We start from the raw sequence: 13258 nt of genomic DNA, 5'->3' as shown, positions 1-13258 counted from the left end.
GTAAGTGCAGCCCACAGTTTCTTCATTAGATCATAAGGTAGGCACCTCTTTCTCCTCTATCCTCCTGCCAGAATAAACTAATCCCAAGTGCTTAGTGAATTCTATGCTATATTAAACATGCTCTGAGTCCATTAGTCATTGCACCTTGTGTTCGACTAACATCTCTAATTTGAGCGTTTGCAGCAGAGAAAAAGGTTTTCATTTAAACCTAAATACACTGAGAGAAGAACTTCAGACCTTCCATAGAGTCTTCCCATTAAATGTTCTTAGGCAAAGCCGATAAATTCATTCCTGAGGTGAATTTGATCATCCTTGCCTGGCCTGGCTTTTTCAGCTAGTGGAAAAGTCACCAGCTGAACTCAGAGCAGCAGTCTTGTTATTGTAACATGGCTGTTTCTATTTATAAAGTTACACAAGCCAGTGGGTTTCTTCTTCCTCTCAGTCTGAAGTCTTGTTTACAGAAGAGAAGCCACAGTCGTTACATAGTTGCTCTGCCAGGGAAATCCAAGTGTTGCTTTCTGGCGAAGAGTTAAAAGGCAGGCACCTTGACTAGAGTCTTGCGTCTGGTTCTTGCAGGGTGGGAGGGGGCTTGAGAAAGTGCTGTGAAGTTTTAAGATGTTCATCAGAAGTCCAGGTTAGCTTCCCTGACTATACAGGTTGAGAGTTGAGCCCTGGATGTGAAAGGCTGCTATGCAACAGGGAGTACCCACTGCCAAGGCTCTGGAGAGCAGCCACAGAGCCGTAAGAGAATCCAAGTGGTTCCATGTCTGAATGGAGGTTTTCCACGATTACATTGAAAAAAGAAAAAAAGCCGAAGTCAAGGCAAACACTGGGGCTCACTGTCATCTTTCAATTTAAGTGCTGTGGTATGGATGGGTTGAGCTCATACAAGTCAACATTGTGATAAGGAGGGATACATGAGCACTTTGTGCTGAAAAGGGGGGAAGTCTGCAAGCCAGGAGGTGGTACAGTGGGTAGGTAAATGATTGGACTCTCAGGCATGAGGTTGAGAGTGGGATTTCTGGCATTGCATATGCTTTCCTTCTGTCCGTCCTCCTCCTCTGGTTCTTCCTCCTCTCTTTCCCTCTTCCCTTCTCCTCTTCCCTCTTTGATAAATATTAGGTTGTTGGAAAAATTATGACAAATGTTTGCATAGAAAAACATAATTACGGGGCCAGGCCATGGCACAGCTGGTTAAGTGCACACATTACAGTGCTCAAGGACCCAGGTTCAAGCTCCTGTTCCCCAACTGTAAGGGGAAAGCTTCATGAGTGGTGAAGCAGGGCTGTGGGTGTTTCTCTGGATTTCCCCCTCTCTAAGGGGGAAAAATCCCTCTCAATTTCTCTCTGTCTCTGTCCAATAATAAATAAAACATTTAAAAAAGATTTAGAAAAACATACTTTTAAAAAGTCAAGATTTTGCAGACTCCAATACATCTTAAAAAGAAAAAAAAAGGGGGGGACAGGTGGTGGTGTACCTGGTTGGGTGCTCATGTTACAATGTGCAAGAACCTGGGTTCAAGTCCCTGGTCCCCACCTGTAAGGGGAAAGCTTTGCAGGTGGTCAAGCAGTGTTGCAGGTATCTTTCTGCCTCTCTCCTTCTCTATCTTCCTCTTCCCTCTAGATTTCTGACTGCCTCTACCTAATAAATAAAGATAATAAAAAAGAAAGAAAATAATAATAGTAAAGAAAAAGGGGGCAGGTAGCCGGGAGGTAGCACAGCAGGCTAAGCACATGATGTGCCAAGCGCAAGGACCAGTGTAAGGATCCCAGTTGTAGTCCCGGGCTCCCCACCTGCAGAGGAGTCGCTTCACAGGCGGTGGTGAAGCAGGTCTGCAGGTGTCTGTCTTTCTCTCCCCTCTGTCTTCCCCTCGTCTCTCCATTCCTCTCTGTCCTATACAACAACAACTACAACAATAATAGTAACAACAACACCAATAAACAACAAGGGCAACAAAGAGAAAAAATGGCCTCCAGGAGCAGTGGATTCATAGTGCAGGCACTGAGCCTCAGCAATAACTCTGGAGGCAAAAAAAAAAAAGGAAAAAGGAGGCAAACTATCAGTGTGACCAAATGGACCCACGAATAAGATGGCAGAGCTATTCTTGCTACACTCTCCCATTCCACGGGCCGGCACACTAACTCACCTGGATAGTACACCTGCTTTGCCATATATGCAACCCAGATTCTGGCTCAGCACAAACAGCCTTGGAGGAAAGCTTTGGGACTGTGCTTTCTTTAACTCTCTCTGACTCTGTCTCTGGCTCTCTTATCTGTTTGAGGAAAAAAAATGTTGGCGTGAAACAGTGAAGTCATAGTGATGACAAGACAAGAAAGAGAGAAAGAGAGAGGGGGGGGGAGAGAGAGAGAGAGGAAGGAAAGGAAGAAGGAAGAAGGAAGGACAGAAGGAAGGAAGGAAGGAAGGAAGGAAGGAAGGAAAAAAGGAAGGACAGAAGAAAGGAAGGACAGAAGGAAGGAAGGAAGGAAACAATTTGATCTAGGCTGCAGATGAGAAAGGGCCAGACCAATGCTTAGGGTTTCCACACTCTCTGAGTCACATCTTTCCCCAGATTTCATGCTGAACAAACTCCAGTGCAGCGGAGGCTGGACTCAAACCCCGTGGGTTGTACACATAGCAAAGGAATGTACTTTGCAAGTAAGTTATTTCTCCAGCTGTGAAATGCTATTAAAATACAACTAAATCCTTTTTTCAAACAAGTTGTCATCTTAAGTCCAAGGTGCAAAACTGGGGAGAATTTTTTTTTTCTCTCCAAGGGACAGGCAATAACTAGAAAAGTTTTGACTTATACAACCAGAAAAAAAAGCAAAGTTTTTCTAAATAAAGCAAATACCCCCATTCCCCACAAAAGACTGCCACTGGTATTTCCTTTTTTAACATTTATTTGTTTGTTTACTTATTTATTTTGATGAAAGAGAGAAACACATACACACACATGGGGTGGGGGAGAAAATGGGAGAACCTCTCAACTCTGGCTGATGGTGGTTCTGAGTATTGGACTGGGGACTTCAGAGCCTCAGTCATGAAAGTCTTTTGTAGAACCATTATGCCATCTCCTCTGCTTGTTCTAGTACGTCTAGGGAACATTAAATAGAAGTTGTTCTTGTTGTTGTTAAAACAGTAATGAATATAAATTTCTAAAGAGTCCTAACTTCCGGAAGTACTGGGTTGCTGGAAAAAGTCTTGAGGTATTTTTCTGGTTTTCTATGTGAAAAATGCTTCATGACTTCTCCTACAACCCAAATTATTTCCCTCAAAGCCCGCTGTGTTAAGACCAACTATTATGTGTGTGCTTATGTGTGTATATATATATACATATCAGCATCTGAATATGCACATATGTACACATGCATGTGTGTGTCATAAATGTGTGCAAGTATATGCAGTCATGCTTTGCATTACACATGGCAAGTATGTAAATAAATGACATCTATAAAGACAAAAACAGTCACCCAGGTTCCGTGATGGACACCTGTCAGTGGCCACTGGAAGTGCTCGCACATGTGAAATAGCAACTTTATTTTAGAATACAATGAGCCTAGGCTGAATCAGAGGAAAAGAGCAGAGAAAACACATTGCTGGAAATGATGAACCTTGTGTCCTGTGGAAGCCGTCAACACACAAATGTGGAAATCAAGAAGCCAGCCAGAGGAAGGAAGGATCAGCTATAAAAAGCAGATGGCTTGAAAAGAAAGGAAATGTGAAACTTAACCTCCCCCCTCAAACACCAAAATAAAACATATATGGGTCAAAATAATAACTGAAATGTTTTGGGCAAAAAAAAAAAAATCTATGTAGAAATTCAATAAATCATCAAAAAAAGAAAAAAAAAGGTACCACAAGGTGGTATTGTCCATGTCCAGTGGAGAAGCAATTCCAGAAGCCAGAACTCCCACCTTCTGCTCCCCATAAAGAATTTGGGTCCATCTTCCCAGAGGGATAAAGAATAGGGAAGCTTTCAATGGAAGGGGATGTTTCAGGGAACTCTGGTGGTGGGAACTGTGTGGAACTGTACCCCTCTTATCCCACAATCTTGTAAATCACTATTAAATCACAAATAAAATAAGTAATTTTTTAAAAAATATACTCAAATACATTTTAGAATGAAAAACTTTAAACAGCCTTACCTCAGATTTTCAATTTAACAACAACTAAACTGAACAACATTGAAACTCAGCAGAAAAGAGATGTCCTCATTGTCCTTTTGTCTGTTTTGTTTTGTTTTTTTGGAGACGACATCATGTTATTCTACTGGGAGAAATGGTCGATTTTGGTCACTGCCTTTCTCATGTCCACTCTGCATGCAGAATTGCAACACTTTTTAAAATAAATCACTCCTGGTACTGGGAACAAGGGGGCTGGGTGAGGGGAATCCTGCCATGGAACAATTAATGAACTCTCCCACAGATATTACATTTCTCAACTGGACCCAGTGGCAAGAAACTGAAAGAAAAGCACTTCTTAAAGCAAAAATCAGAACAATGGTGAGGGCTGGAGGGAGAGAAAGGGTCTACTGTAGAATTCAGCAAAGATTTAGTCTAGCCCTCTTGGCCAAAAGTTCACAGCTGCCTTCATTTTCCTACTCTGCGACTCAGTATTCACAGAAAAAAGGGAAGAAGATGGGATCTGCTAGTGCTTGACAAAATGTGGAGAGAAAGACACAGAGAAGGAGACTTCCAAAGCAGGGACTGAAGTGACATTAAACATTACCACCAATCCTAGCTCAGTGTCTATGTGTTTCCTTCTTTCTTTCTCTACCTTTCTTTCTTTCTTTCTTTCTTTCTTTCTTTCTTTCTTTCTTTCTTTCTTTTTTCCTTTCTTTCTTTTTTCCTTTCTTTCTTTCTTTCTTTCTTTCTTTCCTTCTTTCTCTTCCTCTCTCTCTTTCCCTCCTTCCTTCCTTCATTCCTTCCCCTCTATTTTTCTTTCTTTTTGCCACCAGTTATAGCTAGGACTCAGTGACTGCAAGACTCCACTATTTTTGGTGGTCATTAATTTAATTATTATTTTTTTAAACTAGAGCACTGTTCATTTCTAGCTTATGGTGGTGCAGGGGACTGAACCTGGGATTTTGGAGCCTCAGGCATGAGAGTCTCTTGGCATAACCATTGTGCTGTGTACCCCTGCCCAATGATCATTAATTTTTGATAGAAAATGAGAGACAGAGAAAGGAGGGGGAAACACTGCAGCACTGCTACACCACTGCTTCTGAAACTTCCTCCCTGCAGGCATTCTGAGTTGGTGGCCAGGGAGGGTCTTGAACCCAGATTCTCATGAGTAGTAGCAGGCACACTCTACCATGTGTGTTATCACTAAGCTTCTTTACATAATATGTTTAATTGAGATATAATTCCAATTATATAAATCAAATCAACATTAAACCAGTATATATATATGAATAATATAGTCATAAATATTTTCATAAATATAAATCAGACATAGTAACCAGCCTGTGACAGGTACTCAAAAAAAATGTCAATAATTATCACCTTTGGTAGCTATTTACAACTAAATTGACCATTATGTCCAATTAAAGCTTTTGTTCTTAATATTTTATGTATTTATTTTAATGAAAGAGACAGAGAAGAGGGGACCAGAGCCCTGCTCAGCTCTGGCTTATGTTAGTGCTGGGGATAGAACCTGGGACCTTGGAGCCTCAGGCATGAAAATCTCTTTGTGGGGGTCGGGCTGTAGCACAGCGGGTTAAGCGCACGTGGCTCAAAGCACAAGGACCAGCAGAAGGATCCCAGTTCGAGCCCCCCCGGCTCCCCACCTACAGGGGAATCACTTCACAGGCAGTGAAGCAGGTCTGCAGGTGTCTATCTTTCTCTTCCCTTCTCTGTCTTCCCCTCCTCTCTCCATTTCTCTCTGTCCTATCCAACAGCGAACGACATCAACAATAACAATGATGACCACAACAAGGCTACAACAACAGGGGCAACAATGGGGGGAAATGGCCTCCAGGAGCAGTGGATTCATGGTGCGGGCACTGGGCCCCAGCAATAACCCTGAAGGCAAAAGAAAGAAAGAAAGAAAGTCTCTTTGTGGGAGTCCGACGGTAAGAAAGTTTGGATATAGAGGTCTGGTGGTGGGAATTGTGTGAAACTGTACCCCTTTTATTCTATGGTTTAGTCAGTTTCCTTTTTATAAATAAAAATAATAATAAAAAAAAAAGTTTGAATGACTTGATTATATATATTCCACATATAAGAAAGCCCATATGGTAGCCATCTCTGTCTCTGTCTGAAATTAAAAAGGAATATTAAAAAAAAGGTCAACTGGGAGCAGTGAAAGCCTGCTGGTGCACGGAAACTATAAGAAGAGAGTTTTGAATGGAGATTAAAGTCTGCATTTGGGTCCTAGTTGTCTGATGTTCAAAGTCCCCACCAGTTTAATTCATGGCTCTCTGTAAATGTGAGACATGATACCCTCTCTGAAATGCTGTGAGCATAAATAAGAAACTTCTTATGCAGAGCAAATTGTTAAAAATGTGTCCTCTATAACGAGGTAGAAAGGGTCCTAGATTTGCACATGTTGTTCAAGGAGGAAGGGATAAGTGAGCCAAAGTCTGTAGAAAGAAGTCAGAAATAAGAATGGAGGTAAAACAGAGATTGAAGGCCAACTTGAGAGGAGCCTGGGGAGGGAAATGAGACATCTTTGAAGCCCAGAAGTTGATGCCATAGCCAAAACTTTGAACTTCCAAGTAGAGGATCCCAAGTTCAATTCCTATTGCATTTGCCAGAGCGATGCTCTGGTTCTGTCTCTCACACTCTCTTTCTCATAAACAAGCAAATAAATTATTAAGAATAGAAAAGAAAAGAGAAGTTCAGGGAATGAATACTCACTGGTAGCTACAGCCAAAAAGTTTTAGAAACAGGGAGTCGGCCAGTAGCGCAGTGGGTTAAGCGCACGTGGCGCGAAGCACACGTGGCGGGAAGCGCAAGGGCTGGCATAAAGATCCAGGTTCCAGCCTGCAGGGGAGTCGCTTCACAGGCAGTGAAGCAGGTCTGCAGGTGTCTTTCTCTCCCCGTCTCTGTCTTCCCCTCCTCTCTCCATTTCTCTCTGTCCTATCCAATAACAATGACATCAATAACAATAAGAATAACTATAAGAACAATAAAAAAACAAGGGCAACAAAAGGGAATATATATATATATATATATATATACATAAAGTTTTAGAAATGTAAATTACTAGTGTTTAAATTGCTAACTGCTGCTTTCTCACATAATAAAGCCCTCATTCTTAACTTCACTGTTCAGATTCTTAAATGACACTCCAAAGCAAAGTCATTCATCTTTTCTTTTAGAAAGTGATTCTGGGGCCTGGTGGTGGTGCAAGGACCAAGTTCCAGCCCCCACTCCCCAACTGCAGGGGGGAAGGAGCATTCATGAGCAGTGTAGCAGTTCTGTTTCCTTCTCTACATCTCCCCTTCCCTCTCAGTTTATCTAATCCTGTCAAAAAAAAAAATAGAAAGAAAGAAAAAAGAGAAAGTCAGCTCTAGTAAACAAAAAGGTCCACACTTGTCTTTTTTTTTTTTTTTTTTAATTTCCTGGGGGATAAAAAGAAACTATTCTGGGGCTGTGTGGTGGCACACTTGGTTGAGCGCACATGTCACAATGCTCAAGGACCAGGGTTTAAGCCTCCGGTCCCCACCTGCAGGGGGAAAGCTTCACGAGTGGCAAAGCAGGGCTGTAGGTATCTCTCTGTCTCTATCCCTCCCCCTTCCCTCTTGATTTCTGGCTGTCCTTATCCAATGAATAGATAAAGATAATTAAAAAAAATTTTTTTTAAGAAAATTTCCATAGGATTGAAAGCCACCAGATAAAGATGCTGGAAGTGGTTCTAGAGAGGAAGTACCACAGGAAGGAAAGGATGGGGAACCTGGCAGGTGCTTCAGCAAGGAAGGTCCATGGGGGGCTCAGTGTGGAGGACTACAACAGGTAAAGATGGAGGGATGAAGGGGGCACTGCAGAGGAGAACCAACTTCTTTTTTGACTAGAAGAGCAACTTCTAGATGAAGTTCTCTTCTTGGAGTATTTTCATTTTACACATGGATATTGTTGGGGTCAGCACAGGGACAGTCAGAGGAGAAGAGTCCAACCTGAAAACCAGGAGCATCCTGCAACCTTAGGAAGACCACAGCTACACACATGGGGGAAGAACAGCTGCTGGTGGGTGGGGAAGAAATTATATGTAACACAGGAAATGCAAGTGGGGCAGGTCTTGGAAAGCACACAGGAAATACTTTGCACATTCTGGGAGGACCTATTAATAGGGTAACCACACCCACCAAGATCTCAAAGACCAATAGGAAACTGGCCCAGGTTTGACATCCATAGTGTCTACGTAAAGGAGTTTTGCACACTGGAGGGGCCCCTCCTCTTTTTAATTCAGGTCCTCAGAGAGATCTTTGCGGCACTTGACTTTCACTTCCACATGATTTCTGTTTCACAACTGTGATAAAGTTTGAAGAAAATATCCAGGCAATGTTACACTTGGTTAAGCACTCACATTACAGTGTACTAGGACCCGGTTCAAGCCCCTAGTTCCCCACTTGCAGGGGGGGAAGCTGAGTGTTGTGAAGCAGGGCTGCAGGACTCTCTCTCTCTCTCCCTCTCTCTCTCTCTCTCTTCCCCTCCCCTCCCAATTTCTCTGTACTTCTATCCAATAACAAATAAATTTCTTTTAAAAGAGAAGGAAACGTGACCCTTGTATATCTATCTAATCACGGAATCTGTCTTGAAACTCTTTCAAGGATTCCCATGACAAACCCCCATGTGAGTGGCCTGATGGTCTTGGGTTTACACAGTCCCAGTCTGCTCCCTCCTCCACAGTGGGAAAACTAAACTGAACACCTCCCTAGAAGACACAGATAGGAAGAATAACACCAGAGAGGGGCATCACCAGTTGCCGCTCTATTAAGAAGGGGTGTTTTTACGGTACGAATGAACCTTGGTGAAAGTCATCAACAACAAGACTGAACGGCAGAAGACTGCAGCGTGGTTGAAAAAATAAGAGGGGCCAGCGATGGCATCCCTGGTGAAGTGCCCGTTCTCAGGCACAAGAACCCAGGGGTTCAAGGTCTGGGTCCTCACCTGAAGGGAGGAAGCTTTCCTCTGGTGAAGCAGGGCTGCAGGTGTCTCTCTGCCACTCTCCATACCTCCCCCCCCCCACCAATTTCTCTCTGTCCTATTAAATAAAAAACAAAAAGAGGGACCTGCTGGTGGTACCCACATAACAGTGCACAAGGACCTGGTTTCGAGCCTCTGGCTCCCACCTGCAGGGGGAAAGTTTTGTGAGTGGTGAAGCAGTGCTGCAGGTGTCTCTTGGTCTCTCTCCCTCTCTGTCACCCCCTTCTCTCTCAATTCCTGATGTCTCTATCCAATAAATAAATAAAGATAATTTTTTAATTTAAAACTTATATAGGGAGTTGAGCAGTAGTGCAGCAGATTAAGCGCACGTGGCGCAAAGGCAAGGACCATCATAAGGATCCCAGTTCGAGCCCCTGGCTCCCCACCTGCAGGGGAGTCGCTTCACAGGCGGTGAAGCAAGTCTGCAGGTGTCTGTCTTTCTCTTCCCCTCTCTGTCTTCCCCTCCTCTCTTCATGTCTCTCTGTCCTATCAAACAACAACAACGACATCAATAACAACAACAATAATAATCTTTCTCTTCCCCTCTCTGTCTTCCCCTCCTCTCTTCATTTCTCTCTGTCCTATCAAACAACAACAACGACATCAATAACAACAACAATAATAACTACAACAACAATAAAAACAAGGGCAACAAAAGGGAAAATAAATAAAAAAATAAAGAAAACTTAAGTAAAAGGAAATAAACCAAGAGTGACTGCTAATAAATTTAATCACTGAAAAGCCATCAGTCACCAAAAAGTGGAGTTTCAACTTACAAGTAAAGTTCCAAACAAATGAGCAGTATCAAGGCAAAAATCACATTATTATTTTTTTTTAGACTAAAGGAATTAAGCAGTCACACATACTTAAACAAGAAAGCATCAACGCAAAGCATAAGGACTGGCCTAAGGATCCTGGTTCGAGCCCCCGCCTCCCCACCTGCAGGGGAGTCGCTTCACAGGCAGTGAAGCAGGTCTGCAGGTGTCTGTCTTTCTCTTGCTCTTTCTGTCTTCCCCTCCTCTCTCCATTTCTCTCTGTCCTATCCAATTATGACTACAACAATAATAATAACAAGGGCAACAAAAGGGAATAAATAAATAAATGATTATTACAAAAAAAAGAACGTATCGGACACACAGATGACATCTAGTAGAAAGAAGCAATGATGTCTTAGGGAGTTTTTTGTTTGTTTTTTGTTTTTGTATCATTTATCTTCTGTTCTAATATATATGTAAAATAGCCCCCCTCCATCTTTTCTCTTCTGTGTGATTTGTAATTATCAGGAATAGTGTGATTGATATCTAGAACTAAACAGACACTTTCTTGTGAAAGTATCACTAAGTGATAATAACACACACATTGAGGAAGTTCTGTCTGCAGACCCACCGTCTTTCTAATACAATTTCAAGTGGATAAAATAATCAGGATTTCAGCTCCACAGAGGACTGACTTTTTTTTTTCTTTTACCCTGTCCCCATCTCCTAACATTGCCACTTCATTTCACAACATGCTTTCTGTTCCACCTAGAAGGACTTGGCTGTGTGAGTCTACAGACAACTGCGCACCACTAACCTTGCTGTCCTTAGTCTCCTGGGCTTTTCCTCGGAAGGCTGTCTCCTCTCCAAGCTCACAGGTTGGCTTGAATGAAAACTGACAAGACAGTATGGAGCCCCCAGCTGCAGTGAGTTCCAAAGGTACTGAAGAATAGCACTGAGGCTCAAGGGTGCCAGCATTTGGGGCGGGAAGAGCCTTCAGCACAGGCTTGGACCCAAGTGCTGGCTGCCTCGGCTCTGAGGCAACCCCAAGTCCAGGCATGGCTTCGATAAAAGTGTCTTCCGGCTGCCAAAAAAAATTCTGCTAACCTCAGTCTGGGAGGCTCCCACTTCAGTATTTCCAGAACAAATCATTTATACTCAACTAGCAGTCATCTAGATATTCAAACAAACAAACAAACAAACAAACCACCACAGAGACTGCTTCCAGGAAGAGGCAAAACATTCCTTCTTTTTTTTTCTCTTCAGTATCTTTCTTAAGTATTCTTTTACGTATTGTATTCTCTCTCTCTCTCTCTCTCTCTCTCTCTACCTCCCTCCCTCTGTCTTCTCTCTTCAGTGAGCCGCTGTCTATGTAATATGGAATACTCCTCAGGGGAGTAAAAGTTTCTTGCAAGTAACTGCTGCAAACTGCTTCCTCTAGAATTAAAGATCCAATTATTCTTTTCTTCTCTCACCAGCCTTCAGAATCTGAACACTGCACTAGAAAAAATAATAAAGAAGTAAAACCAAAGGAAATGTCCCCTCTGTGGCACTGCCCAACAACAGGAAGAGCACAATAGTGGTAAGATAGTCATTCTTCCTGACTTCAGAAAATAACCGAACTCCTTTTTTTTTCCCTAAAGAAAATTGGACTTCCCCCAGTTTAGAGAAAGAAGAAGAAGAAGAGAAAAAAAAAAGACAGGATTAATGGCCAAAACAAACAGCTGCTGGAAGAACTTTTAGCCCGGAAACAATCTCAGCAATGAAGCTGTTTGTCTGATTTCCAGCTATTCACAACCGACAGCCATGAGCCAAGGTGTTGTGTTCTTTCTGGTTCATCCCATGAAATCAGGTTAACATTCAAACAATTGTGAGCTGAGCTCAAACTGCTAAATCATTCAGCAGACCGTGTCTGCTCAGGTTATAAAAATAGAGCAGATATAGAGAGAGCAGGGCATATTCGGTAAGAGGAGTAAGGCTATTTATTAGTCAAAACTTCATAAAGATAAAAGTATTCACAGTTAGCATGTCTATGGAATGTATGACCCCTTAGTCACTCCATAGCACTGTGTGTCACCAAGTCTCAGCACTGGAATAACTCAGGAGAAGACACTTTCATTTTCTCTGATTTACAGTAATGATAACTCTTTGTCATTTGGTTAATCTGGCCAAAGTCAAGGCAGTTACTAACCTAGAATGTCCCCAACTGTGACCGTGGAATGTGAGCTCAGACCAACAGGGACTCAGAAGTAACACAGGCTGTAGTAGTAAATATGAAAAGACATGGGTCCTAGGTCAGATTGATGGGGTTTACACTTAATGGTACTTATATATTTCCCCATATTGGGGAGATACTCTCTGCCTTGATCCAGCTTTCTAGTCCTGTTCCCATCTCTGACACCATCTTCCCAGACAATACCTTTAGCCCACCTGCATGTTAGCTGTCAGGCTCAGGCAAAAATTAGTACAGTCATGGGCTTCTTGGAATATACCTAGAAGAGACTTCCTAGCTTCTTCCAACATGAGGACCCCAAATCTCACCTGCTACATTCTTAGCTTTAGGTTTCTGATTATTAAACAATTTGTTCTGCTTTATTATCTTTTTAAAAAATATTTATTTATTTATTTTCCCTTTTGTTGCCTTTGGTTTTTATTGTTGTTTTAGTTATTATTTTTGTTGTTATTGATGTCGTCATTGTTGAATAAAACAGAAATGGAGAGAGGAGGGGAAGACAGAGAGAGGGAGAGAAAGATAGACACCTGCAGACCTACTTCACCTCCTGTGAAGCAACCACCCTGCATGTGGGGAGCCGGGGGCTTGTACCAGGATCCTTATGCTGGTCCTTGCACTTAGTACCACATGTGCTTAAGTCGCTGCACTACTGCCCGACTCCCTTTGCTTTATATCTTAATGCTTTTGAGCCACTAAGTTGTAGATGCTACCATGATGCCATATGATTTCCCTGGGCAGACAGTCTCACCAATGTGTCCTGGAATCTCCCCTCCCCAGAGCCCTGCCCCACTAGGGAAAGACAGAAACAGGCTGGGGGTGTGCATTCACCTGCCAACACCCATATACAGCAGAGAAGCAATTGCAGAAGCCAGAACCCCCACCTTCCACTCCCCAAAAAGAATTTTGGTCCAAGGGGCCAGGAGGTGGCACACACTTGGTTGAGCACACATATTAGAATGTGCAAGGACCCAGGTTCAAGCCCCCCACTTGCAGGGGGAAAGCTCTGTGAGTGATGAAGCAGATGCTGCTTCTATTCATGAAACCATCTGATTGGAATCGGATTTAGTTTCTTCCCCTTGTTTCCTCTTTCTTTATTTTCACTCAAGACACAGATGAGGATG

General features: G+C 42.6%; 1 protein-coding gene across 6 annotated transcripts in view; it reads right to left on the bottom strand.

Moving 5' to 3' along the window:
- The window catches only part of NAV3 (neuron navigator 3), a 666403-nt gene that overhangs the window by 373302 nt on the left and 279843 nt on the right, over window positions 1–13258 (bottom strand). For 5 of the 6 annotated variants that reach the window (XM_060191352.1, XM_060191353.1, XM_060191356.1 and 2 more), the window contains exon 1: window positions 10722–11524. The exons of the other annotated variant lie outside the window; for it this stretch is intronic. In XM_060191352.1, the coding sequence (XP_060047335.1) occupies window positions 10722–10964 (243 nt within the window). In that variant the 5' untranslated portion in view covers window positions 10965–11524. Of the gene's footprint in view, window positions 1–10721; window positions 11525–13258 lie in introns of those variants that run through there. 6 annotated transcript variants of the gene reach the window in all.

This window comes from Erinaceus europaeus, chromosome 5, assembly GCF_950295315.1.
Source record: "Erinaceus europaeus chromosome 5, mEriEur2.1, whole genome shotgun sequence".
In the NCBI taxonomy this organism is placed as follows: Eukaryota; Metazoa; Chordata; class Mammalia; order Eulipotyphla; family Erinaceidae; genus Erinaceus; species Erinaceus europaeus.
The sequence above is the reverse complement of the archived record's forward strand: the minus strand, read 5'-3'. Positions and strand labels throughout refer to the sequence as shown.